General features: G+C 36.3%; 1 protein-coding gene across 1 annotated transcript; it reads left to right on the plus strand.

Annotated features, from left to right (window-relative positions):
- The first annotated feature begins 2,909 nt into the window (after window positions 1-2,909).
- On the plus strand, window positions 2,910-4,332 carry LOC143591285 (BTB/POZ and TAZ domain-containing protein 1-like). The gene is made up of 4 exons (XM_077071535.1): window positions 2,910-3,073; window positions 3,194-3,321; window positions 3,410-3,713; window positions 3,802-4,332. The coding sequence occupies exons 1-4, from the start codon at window positions 2,948-2,950 to the stop codon at window positions 4,330-4,332; spliced, it is 1,089 nt and encodes a 362-aa protein (XP_076927650.1). The 5' UTR covers window positions 2,910-2,947.
- Window positions 4,333-15,176: the final 10,844 nt, after the last annotated feature.

The raw sequence follows: 15,176 nt of genomic DNA on the forward strand, positions 1-15,176 counted from the left end.
CAAAGCACCTCACACTTTGGGCATCATCTTGGGCAGTGGGTATATGGGCTGTTTTCTCCAAGAACTGTGCTAAGTTCAAGGTTGTCAAGTAGAAAAACATTTTCTGTTGCCACCTCTTAAAGTGGACACCCGTGAACTTTTCGGGTTTTTCAGCATGGTTAGCCATTGTGGTCGCTCCCACATTGGCTGGGGTGGTCAAATGGACAGCAGGGATAGCATTAGAAGTGTTTGGGGTTGGTCCTGTCATTCTTGAACACAGAAAACAGACCAAGTTAGTAACTTAGAAAAAAAATTCAGAAAATTCTGAAATTTGCCAGATAAATTTATCCCGTGCGAGATAGTTTTATCTCGTGCGAGATAACAAAACCAGCCCAAAAAAGGAGCCTTTTCTGATTTCAGAATGCTAAACCAAGAACGAATCTGTCCAAGTCCAACTTTGAAGATCAAATTCTTGATTCTAAGACCAAAACAGAAAAGAAAAACTGTTTTTAAAACATATACTATTTTGAAACAAAACTGGTTTGGATCAAAATAGAATAGTTTCTGAAAATTTAAACACAGTTTTCACGACAAGCCATCTCGTGCTAGATAGCCAAAAACAGCCCGAAAAGGAGCTTTTTCTGATTTCAGAATGTTAAACCAAGAACGAATCTGTCTAAGTCCAACTTTGAAGATCCAATTCTTGATTCTGAGACCAAAGCAGAAAAGAAAAAACAGTTTTTAAAACATATACTATTTTGAAACAAAACTAGTTTGGATCAAAACAGAATAGTTTCTGAAAATTTAAACAAAGTTTTCACGAAACGGTTTTAAAAATATTGTTTTAAGATTGTAGGAACAGAATTCGTGAATTGAGTAAATAAACAGAAAATTAACAAACAGTTTTATTACTCATACAATACAATACAAGAATCTGAAATACAATACAGAATCAAAGAAATAAACGAAATACAATACGGAAAAAAAAAATATAAACGGTTTGGCTGAGGATCGTGTTGAACACGGGGCCCTTAAAACAATATTTCGAGTCTCCCAAGAGAACTCGTTGTTTCCCAGGGTACAACAGCCGGAACAGTAGTACTGCCAGAGTTAACCGTAAACCTGAAAAAAGTTCGAATAAAAGAAACCAGAAATGTAGAAGAAGAAGAAGTTGGAAAAACCTTGCAACAATGCTTATGTTGTGTGTAAGGTTTGGTGTGTGTTGCAACTTAGTTTACCTCTCTATTTATAGAGGAAAAACAAGGCACAAGTTTTTCATCCCAAAAATGTGGGATACACCACTATAGTATTTCTTTCAAATACACACAATCACACATCGATATCTCATTCATCAATGTCTATTAGTGTGCATTTGTTGTGTCATAACAACCTACTAATGCACACGTAACAAATTTTCCAACAACCACTACCTGGCTACACGACACGATTTCACTAACAACATATGAGATCATCATGTTTACAGAACTGAACCGGCCGAGTGGGCATGAAACTTGTTCGGTCAAGTTTATTGATCCATTTGAACTTGTTGGATCGTTGAATTGGATAGACAAGGTGGTTGACCCAATTTTTTTTCTTTAAAAACTTGTTTTATGCTTCATTTAACACTTTAACACTTCATATTTTAGTCTTATTATTTTGTTAAAATTACAAATTCAAATCATAATTCAATACGTAGTAGTTTCATTTTTCATTATATCAACTTACACTTCAATAAAATTACAATTCACTGTATATTTTAAAAAAGTTACAATTGACATCAAAATACAAGGTCATGACCCCATAGGGATATAAGGTTGATCATAGCCGGAAGAAGAAAGGTATATTTAAAATTTTGTTCAAAGCTAAAAGTGAAAGAAATAGTAAAAGATGTGATGGTAGTCAATAAAATCACTTAATATGTACTCAGAGTACATATTTCTCTCTTTTTTTTTTTATTGTGTGGTAAGGTGGTTAATAATATAACAAATGCTACCTAAGTGTTTAACTCCTATGATCTGTAACAAATACTATGAGATGGTTATAGTATAGAATAGAAGGTCAAGTGTTTGTTTAATATCTATGACCTATAACACTTATTACAAGCGGCTCTAGTTAGGTAAGTGTAATTTAAGACTGAGTTAACTTTGTGCGACATTAATTTCCAAAATTCGAGTTACAAGTGTTCCTTGGAAATTTGTAGGCCACAATATCTTTTTCTTAAGCGTAGCCTATACTCTTTGTGATATAAGAAAAGTATAAGAACGTCTACTGATTATAGAAAATTAGGACACGTCTCTATTATAAATAGCTATACGTTTCAATGACTTCTATCAGTTGGAGACGATAAGGTTTCGATTTTCGAAGATATTTGAGTTAATGGAATAACATGCATCCAAAATTTGATATGATTTTACTCTTAATCATTTGAACCAATAATACTTGGTGTAAATAAATAATCAAACACCCAAAAATATCTTGTATAATAAAAATATCCACAACAGTCCATACGGTCGAGTTATGAATCTCCAACTTGACTAGTTGGTAACGTGTGACGTCACCAGTCCTCCACGTGTAAAGAGACTTACACCAACACCTGGAGAGTGGATAACCACAACGGTGCCATGTCAGTAGTGAGTCTGTTCCTCCAAAGGCCGATTATCAAACACGACCCTCCGATACATGATGAGCTGGTTTATCCTTCTTGACACCTCAACATGTGATTCAACCCCCCCAGGGGCATATCTGGTAATTTGCAGTTCACATGGCATGTTGATAATCACAGTTTGCTCGTGGCACACGCGCAGTGAGAAGGCGAGTGAGGTGGAATAGCATACCTTTTGGAATTTATTGCCTATAAATTAGGAGGAAAGAGCGTGCAGAGGTAAGAATATACCAAAACGATCTCTCACAACAACGAATTAATAGTATACTATTGCGATTATCACCGGCGTTCATATTTTCCGGCAGTATGTGCAGAGTCCCTGTGTCACCACCGGTTCGTAAATCCGATCACGTTTCCGCCGTGTATGTTGAGACTAGTGTATATATTTTGACATCCGGTGGCTGTAGGATTCCGGCAAATGCTAAAATTCTGGTAATTAATTAATTAATCATTTCGATCGAGTGATAACTTAAGTTGAATCAAATAGTATATCATATAATAATAATCAGATGATTGTTGAATATCGAGTGTTAATTAGTTAATATTTTTCAGGCATCAGCTTCGCCGGTGTTGGAAAGTCTAATTAATAATAGCAGCCGGAGCTCCGAGAAGACAATTCGGATCCTCGGCGTTCCGTGTGACGCTGTAGAAGCCTTCGTTACCTTCCTCTATTACAATAGGTCAGTCAGTGAGTCTCCTTTTACAATTTTTTTTAATTATTATATTAATTAATTATTAATATGAAGAACCAATATTGGTAATTAACAGATGCAACGAAGAACGGGTTGAGAAATATGCGATTCATCTGCTAGCACTGGCTCACGTTTACTCCGTTCCACAGCTGAAGACGCAGTGCTCCAAGGCCTTAATCCGACGGCTGACGATTGACAACGTGGTGGACGTCCTTCAACTGGCTCGCCTCTGCGACGCGCCTGATGTTTACCTGAAATGCATGAAACTTATTTTCAACGGATTCAGGTCAGTTGAGGCAACAGAAGGATGGAAGTTCCTTCAAGACAACGATCCGTTTCTCGAACTCGAAATACTCAGATTCATAGATGAACTTGAATCAGTATGTATTTAATTAATAGTATCTAGTAACAACTTAATATATATATATATATATTAATTACTTAATTTGATTGAATAATTGGTTACAGAGGAGGAAGAGTACCAGGAAGCAGCTGCAGGCAGAGAGTTTGTATTTGCAGCTGAGTGAAGCCATGGATTGTTTACACCACATTTGCACCCAAGGCTGCACGACTGTGGGACCACATGACAGAGAGCCAACTAGCAACAAGAGAACAGTTTGCACCAAGTTCTCAACATGTGAGGGCCTCCAGCACTCCATCTACCACTTTGCAAACTGCAAGAAAAGAGTTGGTGGAGGCTGTGTCAGGTGTAAACGCACGTGGCAGCTCTTCAGACTCCACTCTTCCATTTGTCAACTTGAATCTTGCAAAGTGCCCCTATGCATGCAGTTTAAAACAAGAGGGGTACTACAAGTGAAGAACAACAACAACAACAAGGAAGAAGCAAGGTGGGAGTTGTTGGTTACAAAAGTGGTGGCTGCTAAAGCCCTATCTTCCTTGTCATCACTACTACCAAATAACAAGAAATTAGAACAATACCAAAAGCCTGCAAGATCATTGACACAATCCATGAATTGTCATGTGAGTGTAGCATGTTAAAACTTAAAAGGAATGTTTTTGATCCATTTAGTTGCTTCTTTTTTCTTTTTTGGATTTGTTTAGTTCAATAGAGAGGGTAAAAAATGTGTTTTTGATAGGTATTTTTGCTCTTGTTTTTTTGTTTGTTGGGTTGGTGATAATGTTGGTGTAAAAAAGTAATATTTTTAATGAGAAAAGGGTTGAGCTTTTTTTGGGCTTTTACGTTTATTAATTCTAGGATGACACAGAAAGAGGAAAAATAATCTTTTTAATGTTTCAGTCCCAAATATATATGATTTTTTATTTTGATAAGGCAGCAAGTTATAGGGGTCAATCTTGGAGGAAGTCATTGTATGATTAATCATGAATTGAATATGCTACTCTCTTTATTAGTTAATTATTTAGTGATTTTTGTACTTTCAAGTGGATTGACCGGTCAACATATTTTCTCGTGACTTTATACAAATATAACCCGGTTACTCGTGACTCAACACATATATAATCTGATTACTTGTGAGTCGATAAAAATGTAACCCGATTACTCGTTACTCAATACATATATAACCCGTTTATCAAACATGTAACTATGTAGGTTTTGTGACCCGTTCACAAACCAATACCATGTTGATCGAATTCTAACTTACTTATTCTCGTGTCGTGTCAACCCTTAAATTAACTTCATATGTATGAACCACACTTTAGTTAAGTCCTATAATTTACAAGATTAAGCTAAGAAATATAAATTCCATAACATTTCCTACATTTTCCTTTCTATAAATATGCATCTCATCAATACTTTTATTAACTCGTAGTTTTTCTTTAATTAGTTAAGTTTCTCGTATAATACTTTTATTAACTTGTAGTTTTTCTTTAATTAGTTAAGTTTCTCGTATAATCCGCATGTGTTGTAAGCCCATATTTTCACAACAAAAACTTCAAGAAAGATGCATATAAACTCATTACTGTACATTTAACTTCATGTTTCAAAAATGATGTACACAAACGTAATTATTAAAAATGATGGCATTGTGAATCAACCATGAAAATGAATTGGAATCCAAGAAACAATAAAAATAATTTCATGTCAAGTTGTATTTAGAGGCTTTTTGAATATTGGATCTCCAGACAAGCAGTTTTCGTGTGATACTTTTGAAAATATAGTATTAGAACGTGATACTTTTGAAAATATAGTATTAGAACGACAAGGGTGATAATAATACAAAAGACTAAAATAGTTAAAGCTAAAATTTCAATTAATCAATCATATTCAAGTACATTTATAAATTTATATTAATCAAATAATTTTATGGGCCCTGTGCGGCTGCACACCCTTCACAAAATACTGAGATGACATTGTCCTTTTTTAGAGTATTCCGTAAGACCGGATTATAAATGAGTGAGTAAATTTCACGAGAAACATTCATCACTTCTCTAATGATTGCATGTTTTATTGTTCGGCACAATACAGTTACACTCGCCAACTAACAATGTCGCATCAATTTCATGTTAAATTAGTAAATAGAAACAGGTAGATGGGTCCTGGAATCTGGATCAGATTCACATGGGCTGAAGATCTGCTACAATGAGCTAAAGATGTTACAATGATTGATTTGAGGATGGATCGCAATTCGCAAGTGTGGATATGGGCCGAGGAGCTAGCACCCACAGACTCCACCGCTAGAGGTGCCCCGGGTCGGATTTTTCTAATAAATGGGTTCGGATATAATCGGGTATTGAGAGAAATCGGGTAGGATTCAGGTAGGGTATTGAGGAGAAAAACTCAACCCTGTGTACCTGGGTAGGGTATGATCGGGTTCGGGTATAACCGGATATTGGAACCGGTATGTGTCCAGGTATTAATTACTGGTTTTGAATTTGTAATTTTTTATATATTTAAATTTTGTTAATTTTGCTTTGTAATTTATAAAAACAGCTAAAATATATTAAAGAACCATAAATGTCACTCAAATACAAGTTATTTACTTTATAATATGCATTTAAAAAAACTTATACCTAAAAGTTAAGAAGTAAAAATAAAAAAATACTACAAAAACTCATGTATAATTTCGGGTATTAAAAAATTGGTATCGAGTATTGGGTATGACCGGTTCCGGATATTTACGGGTATAAATCCGTATTGTTCCTGGTACGAATATTGAGTTCAAAATGCATATCTTATTCATACACTACGGGTATGGTCACTTCCGGTTTCGGGTATAGAATACTCGGGTATAAAAAAAGTTGGCTCCAGATATTATTTTCGGTTACGGTTCTGAGTACTGTTTTTTTTTTTTTTACCTCTACCTATAGTAGAGAAAAAATTGAAAATCTCATACCATGTTAGAAAATGTCGAGAAAAATAATTTTAAAAACAATGGCCGTTAAATCAATGCTCAGGGTTGTATAATATATACATAAATGCCTGGATACGATAACTTGTTGGGTTTTGTGCTTGGTAGGCCCTTTCTTTGCTTTGTTATCTAGAAACTAGAAACTTGAAAAAAGCATTTAACTATATTTAATTCTCTTTCGGAGATATACAAATCGAAAGCCACAAATATATATATGTTTGGTTATAAATGCGAGTTTAAATTATTGCAACTATATAAGGTAAGGGTACTAGAATGAATTCTGCTGTTCTGAAAATAACAATAAAAACTTGCATATAAGTTTTTCATCTTTATAAAAATGAGGGTATTTTATTTAAATTCGATATTTAAATGCTATAACTACTTGTGATTTTCTTCGAATGCATAAATCATGCATGATCAATATTATTATTTTAATTTTTTCTCGAATTTACAAATAATGATCAATATTGCAAAAGGCTTTTTCGACATACTTTTATTTTCATAATCTTTATATCTTGATAGAATTACAAATTTTGTCCTTTAAAAAAAGCCAAATTACGGTTCGTGTCCTTTGTTAAGTTTCCTTGCAGGCGGTGTACTTTAAACATTTTTTTCTACACGTTATGTCCTTTACGCTAACTGGGTTAGAAAAACTCAGTTAAGTATGACATGTGCCAGACATGTGATGGGCATAATTGTAATTTTAGTGTATCTTTAAATTAAAAAAAAAGAAAATATATATAATCCCCTTCTTTCTCTCTTCTTTCTCTCTAAGCCACCACCATCACCATAAACTCCGGCCACCATAAATTCCGGCCACCGCAAACGATCCCTATCACCCGAACCCGACCCATCCTTTTCCAAAACCCGTATCCCTATCACCCGAACCCGACCCATCCTTTTCCAAAACCCGTATCCCTATCACCCGAACCCGACCCATCCTTTTCCAAAACCCTCCACTGAGATCTGCCCGAATCTCGCCGGAAAATCATTGGTGGTTCGAGATCTTCCCGAATCTCGCCGGAAACAACCACCACCACCGTTAACATGATCAGATATAACCACATCTGTTAGGTTAAGTGGGATAATCATAACATCTTACCGGAAAATCGGGCTAATCATAACATCTTACCGGAAAATCGGGCTAATCATAACTCCGGCTAGAATTTATGGTGGCTGGAGTTAGGTTAAGTGGGCAAATATAACCAGATCTGTTAGGTTAACCCGGATTATATATAAAATTAGTGTTCTGAATAGCTTATTAGGTATGAAATTAGGGTTTCCGACGGACAACAACCACAGCGCCGTTAAGATCTGAAATAAGGGTTTCCGACATAACACTAATCGAGGTCTTGGTACACTTATCGTCCCTTTATTCATTTTGTCGCTAGTCCGATTGGGCTTCTAATCATCGTCTAATGCTTCAATCACCACCAATCGCTACAAAGAGGGCTTCTTTTGGTCGCCGGAAAACGAGAAGGCTTGTACCCTCTACTGTCGTCGCAAACAAGCAACTTCGTGATGCCCAAACCATGTTAGTATACACCGGTTTTGTGGCTGCCCTGACGGTGGTGGTGTTAGTGACGGTGGCAGGTGGAGGTCATGGTGGCTAGGAGAGATAGAGATGAGAGAAAGAGTTGGGGATAAAGAGTGTGTAATTGTTCTATATAATTTATAAAATGTGAAGTTACAAATATGCCCTCATGTGCTTTGCACATGGCTGGGATTATATATATATATATATATATATATATTTTTTTTAATTTAAAGATACACTAAAATTACAATTATGCCCATCACATGTCTGGCACATGTCATACTTAACTGAGTTTTTCTAACCCAGTTAGCGTAAAGGACATAACGTGTAGGAAAAAAAATGTTTAAAGTACACCGCCTGCAAGGAAACTTAACAAAGGACACGAACCGTAATTTGGCTTTTTTTAAAGGACAAAATTTGTAATTCTGTCTTATATCTTTTCAAAAATCTAAAGTCTACAGAACAAATATGACATGCATTAGTAATCATGAGAAACGCTTTTTACATCCAACACGATAATTTATTCAAATGTTTGCTTAATGTTTCAAGAAGTTCATAGACAATCAAACGTGTCTAAACTTATATTAACTCGTGTAGAAATTATAAAATAAATCATAAACTCAAATACTACAATTTTAACTTTACCAATGTCTCTAACAAAATCGGTGAGTGTCTCATAACTATTGAATGTCCTCCATGTCATATATGTCGTTTGAGTGGGTCACTCACTTCAATTCCACAAGCTCACAAACGTACCATGCCTTGTGTTTGCATCTAAGCCTCGGGTTATTGCTACATTCCCTATGGGCAAGGGCGGATCAATGCACAAGGGTGCGGGTTCACGGGAACCCATTGATTTTCGGATTTCGTATAAAATATATATAAAAAATATGTGAGAGAACCCGTATGTAAATGTGGGTGAACCCATACCTAAAGTGGAACCATGGTTTGGTGGTAAATTCCTTGTCCTTCTTTTTTGTTCTTCTTTTTTTTCTAACTGCATAATCAATAATGTTTCTACCCAGCTCTCTGTCCACACATCGCAACACTAAACACAGGTCAAACCCCAACAAAGTACACATATTGGAACACAAACTAAACTACATAGAGTTGTATCACAAATAAAAGCTTACTTTGGATTATTTGGAGGGTATGTTCGTCAATTGGTTATATACATTTTTGATGTATTCATTGATTGCTTTTGTTCATGTTCTTTTTTTACAGAGCATTTGAATACAGGTCCATACAAGTCACTTTTTTTTAGGTATGCGTTCATGTATTTGCACTATGATCTTTCTTTTCTTCCTAGCTCTACTATTAGTAGTATAAAAGTGACAAAAAGTTTTAAAATATCTACATGATATTGTGGGAGAGGTATCTTTAAGTAAATATTAACAAGAATTGTTGTCCTGTTTTTTGGGATAGAAGTTCATTCAATATTTCAAACTCAGCATGGTTGTGGGTTGTGAACAAGAGATCGCATAAGCTTAGGTCGTTGGTATATATAATAATTGAAGTATGACGGCCTAATTCATTAATTAGGGGTAAAACCCTAACTTGGAGAGAAATTGTAGGTGCTTCATCGAATCATATGTTTCTTGACGAACATGTTGAGGGAATATTGAAGAATATGCCATACGAACCTTTTAGTGTCGGGAAAACGAATTACAACGAGATTTGGCGAATCGATTTTGACTTGGAAAACAATTGTTCGCGGCATACGCCTGAGTCACGCATCGCGACGGCTCTACAAATGGTATCACGTAGCGCCACCTAATTACAACCTCAGTTGTTATCAGTGTCGGTCGCGTAATGGACTTTGGTTAAGTCCATCGCGTGAAGCGCACAAATGAATTTTGACAGAGATAACAACGTTGCGTATCGCAATGATTTAGACTTGGGTTTGTCACGCAGCGCGAAAAACAAACAAACTTTCACAATAAGTTTAGTTTTTGGCAAATTTAACCAATGAACTTTGATTAAATGCAAACAATGTATATAACTTCGTGAAATAGCGTTTGTGATCGAGTTACAACATTGTAATAACAACAAATAGATCCGAATAAACTTACTTTTATTTGTCATAGATCCGAGTAGAAACTTGGAGCGGCAAATCGGACTCATTGGGATAAATGGATTGTAATAATTATAATACGCGTCGAATACAAGAAAATGAAAATAATAATGAATATTACACTTTTATCCAAAAATACACTTTATTCAACTTTTGCTAATTTACATTTTGATCAAATATAAGCATTCACACATGTTTAACACATAATTCAACCAAGTTCAGTCTGTTTCTATAACATTATATTAAGTTGACAGAATTACAAAAATTGTCCAAAAATTGTCCTTTATGTTTTTATCAAATTTCAGGAGCTGTCCTTTATTTTTAAAAGTAACATAATTTGTACTTTACGTTTCGAAATGTCACATCGTTTGTCCTTTTGGCCTAACCCACTTAGTTTTTCTCGTTAACTCTGATCATATGCCTTGCACATGAGGTCAAATTGGTCATTCTACATATTTTATTTAAAAAACATTTTAATAATTATTATTATATTTATTTATATATTATATATATACTAAATAATTAAATATAAAATATCTCTCAAACCCTCTCTCTCCTTCATCCCTCTTTCTCTCTTTCTTCTGCCTCCATGAATCCACACCAAAACACCACCACCATTAACACTTACCACCGCTGTCACCGTCAACCCTCACCCCACTGTCACTATCAACACATGTTACCTCATCTCCGGTGAGTAATCAGAAAGGCAAGGTTGATTTGTTCACTGAAGTATTGGCGAGCAAAAGATGTTGACAAAAATGCCGCTCCTGAAAGAGAAAACTCCGACGGGAAATTAAGCGGATCTGAGACCACCGCGGTACAGTTAGAGTTTCACAAACCCTAGAACGATGGGTGGATGTGGGGCTTCTAAGACTATCGGATGGTTTAGGAGGATCTACAGTAACAGTTTTGACAGAATAAAGGTGCCGATTAGGGTTACGTGTGACGGAATAAAGGCGGCGGCGCCGGCTCCGGCGGGGAAGACGGCGGAGACGGCTCCGGCGGGGAAGACGGCGGCGACGTGTGACGGAACAAAGTCGTGTTCTTTTTCGCCGCCGTGAACGCCGGAATCATCCCGTCTCCGACGTCCACGCCGTTGGAATCGAACGAAACGGTGGCCGGATCGTAAGAGAGCGGGATCTGCTTGTTAGGTCTCCGACGTCCATTTTTTTTTTTATATCACACATGGACGTCGTCGGCGGGTGTGGATTTCTTGTGGTAGTGGATATGGTGTTCGTCGTCGGCAGGGGCGGCTCGCCGGAGAAGACGCAGCCAGAAGAAGAAGGGGAGAGGGGGTGGGTTGGGTTAAGTTATTTAGTTTGTTTTTTTTATTATAATGTTTATAATTAAGTAGGTACATTGACGAATTTGCCCTAACTTAACGAGAAAAACTAACTGGGGTAGGCCAAAAGGACAAACGGTGTGACATTTCGAAACGTAAAGTACAAATTATGTTACTTTTAAAGATAAAGGACAACCACTGAAATTTGGTACAAACATAAAAGACAATTTTTGTAATTCTATCTATTAAGTTTACCGATTCTTGAGTTTCATAAAAAATTAGAAAATTTTAAGCTGAAGGCACAATTCTACTCAAAGATACTTCAAAAATGTAATTTAGTCTTAGGCTGAGGGGTGTGGGGCTTCAGCGGGGGCGCGAGAGCCCCTCTGCTCGCGCCCCCAGGCGCGAGCACCACACCACCGGGGCGCGAGAGGGGCGCGAGCACGGAATTCAAAGCAGGCGCAAGGTGAGTCGCGGGACAAAGCTGGCGTAAAGGAGCATTGGGAGACGTGAAATAGCCGTTGGGAGTACACAAATGAGCCGTTGGGCTCTTTAATTTAATAAAAAAAAATTATTCTTCCTATATATAAACCCAATATCACCTAAAACAATTACCACACCCAAAATCACATAAAACAATTACCACAACTTCAAAAAAAAACCCAAAATCAACCCATCTTCCAAACTTTTTTTTAAAAACATGTCTGGAAATTGGTACCCAAACCTAGATTCAGGTTATAGTTACGACGATTTATGGTCGTCACCAGACCAATCGATGTTTTTTTCGGGGTCGCAAGAAACATCCGGCTTTCAACAATCAAACATACAACCGTCTCCTAACTTTGTTATTCCGGAGACACAAGAATCACACGGTGATGCTACGGGAGCAAGAAGACGCGTCCACCGAAAAAAACAACTTGCAACGGACGGGCCGGGACCGGCTTCGACTCCGAGGATGAAACGGAAAACCACTCCGTGGTCATCGGATGAGAAGGAAGCCTTGTGTCGGGCTTGGATAGTCATTTCTGAGGATCGGCGTTGCGGTAATTGTTTTAACGTTTTTAAAAATGATTTTTAATAAAAAAGTTAAATAAAAAAGTTAACTGGAAATATAATTTAATTATTCATTTTGCAGCCGACTACCAAAAAAGCAAGGTTTTTTGGACAAAGGTTAGGGAGACGTTCTATACGCTCGTTGGGAGTACAGAGCGAAACGCCGATATGATTTCGGGTCGGTGGTCCGAAATCAGAAAATTTGTCGGCTTGTTTACTAATCTTTTCAACAGGAACGCCGGTCGTATGAGACCAAGTGGCAGTGATGATTTGGCGGTTTACAATTTCACTGTCGAATAGTGGAAGCAGGAGTGTTTGCGGAGGTATGGTACGGTGAAGACGTGGGACGATGTAAAGTTGTGGGAGAGGTTGAAAAGGTGTTCCAAGTGGGTTGAGCTGGTGGCGCCGGACCATGATGCGGAAGTAGGGCCGAAACGGACTAAAACTAGTTCTTCTGGAGCGTATAGCACTACTGCCGGGTCGGATTGTCGCGTTGGATTCGACCTAAACATTGCGGGGGAGGAAACGTCTTCACCGCCGAGGAGGCGGCCATTGGGACGGGACGCCAAGGGGAAAAAACCGGCTGAGGGGGGAGCCGTAAACATCGTCGATCTTGTTGAATCCCTCAATAAATTCAACAAAACCATGGAGGTGGTCTCTAATGACAAAAAGGAAAAAAGTCGAATGAGAGATTTGGACTTCCTTACAAGAGACTTCAGTAACCTAAATCCGGTCGATCAAATGCTGATGGAAAAGCAAAAGGAACGTATCCGAAAGAGGTTGATCGAAGAAGACCAAGCCGAAGAATAAGAATAATGTTTTTTTAGTACTTTAATTTTTTTTTTATTTTTAGATATTAATGTGTTTTTTTTTAATGTGTGTTTTTTTTAATAATTTATGAGTTTTTTTAATAATACGTTTTTTGAATATATTTATAAAAAAATAAAAAAAAAAATCCGCTGGAGCCCCTCCACACCAGGGCCAGGGGCTCCAGCGGGGGCTCCATCACCCATCTTATCCAGTTTCTCTCTCTGCCACACGTCACAATATTATTGGCTGGAGCCCCCACTTACGCCTCCGTTAGAGCCCCCCACACCCCTCAGCCTTAGTTAGAACTATAACTAGCATTCTAGCATAATTGACCTTTAACTTGACTTCTACCTTTCTTTATATGTCCTTATCAAAACATGATTTAATAACAATTTTAAATGCTATGTAATATGTCAATATCAAAACATGATTTAATAATTATTATAACTATAACATTTTTAAATGCTATGTAGAGTACTTGATCGGAATTGGTGGATTTCGCCACGTGGCATTTAGCCTTAGACCAACCTAAAGTATTTTTTTTGTTTTTTACTAAATCTAATAGATTTAGATGTTTTATCCTTATACTTTAATAAAATTATCATACAACCATAAACTTTAATAATCCTAAGTCTTTAAATAATTTACATTTCTACTTTTAAACTCTAATAAAGTCAAGTAGTCAACATACGACACTTGAAGTTTAGTATATATTTTTCAACTTCTTTATGTTATTTTTTCATTTTTCGCATAATTTTTATAATATTTTGTGTGTTTTTATCTATAAAACATTTACAACCGAATTTTTACGTCCCTATCGCAATGCACGGGTTCATCACTAATTCAAAACATTTTAATAAAGTTATTATGTTTAAGCATTAACATAATGTTTTACACGTAATTCTGAAAATCGCATATTTGAATTTCCGTTAACCCATTCACCCAGGACCACCTATATGCATGACAAATACTTGCTAGACTATGAAATTAAACACCACTTAAAAGAGCATTTCTATATTATTTAAAGGGATCATACGGTTCTAGCATAATAAACACCCATGCATGGGTTAAATTTGTAATTCTACTATGATGGTGAGGAAAAACACTTGCAAATGACATTTGATGCTTTCCAATACCTCTTATCACCTAATGATGTTTTATTCTAATTCCTTTTGCTTCAATTGCCAATTGAACTGCATGTTGAAGAACAAGAGAAATTTCCTTCTTTTTATATAACCAGATTTAATTTTAAAGCTAGGGGTGTCATTTGAAGCAACAATTTTAGCTTATGGGTTAAATATACAGTTTGCATACATTCCACACTCCTCTATCTAACCATACTAATAGTATTTACTATTCGTAGAGATACTACTGGATATGATTGTTGTTAAAGATGTTGACTTTGTATTGACAAAGTCAACACCCACTTATAAACTTTTCAACAAAAGAAGTTTCAAGAATTGCACTAAGACCTCTTCAACTTGTTTTATATCTATGTAAGCATTAAATATCAAAAATTCTCTCATTTATGAATTTATTTATGAATTTACAAAGTCACATTATTTAGAAAATTTTCCTTCAACTAATTAAATGTATACGTATACACGGCATGAATTCGAGGTCATTCATTTCATTTCCAATATAACATGGTAAAAATTACACCAAAAAAGCGGTTGCTACAATTTTCATTGGCTAAAATTGATGATTAGATCAAAGATGGAAAGATTAGATTTTTGAAAGACGTTTGCTGACAAATAT

This window comes from Bidens hawaiensis, unplaced genomic scaffold, assembly GCF_021521415.1.
Source record: "Bidens hawaiensis isolate Kalapana, Puna unplaced genomic scaffold, B.hawaiensis_p1.1 tig00039502_1, whole genome shotgun sequence".
NCBI classification, from domain to species: domain Eukaryota; kingdom Viridiplantae; phylum Streptophyta; class Magnoliopsida; order Asterales; family Asteraceae; genus Bidens; species Bidens hawaiensis.

Coding starts and splice junctions, on each gene's coding strand:
- LOC143591285 (XM_077071535.1), top strand. CDS start 2,948: ATGTGCAGAGTCCCTGTGTCACCACCGGTTCGTAAATCCGATCACGTT. Junction 3,074..3,193: donor CGGCAAATGCTAAAATTCTG/GTAATTAATTAA, acceptor AATATTTTTCAG/GCATCAGCTTCGCCGGTGTT. Junction 3,322..3,409: donor ACCTTCCTCTATTACAATAG/GTCAGTCAGTGA, acceptor GGTAATTAACAG/ATGCAACGAAGAACGGGTTG.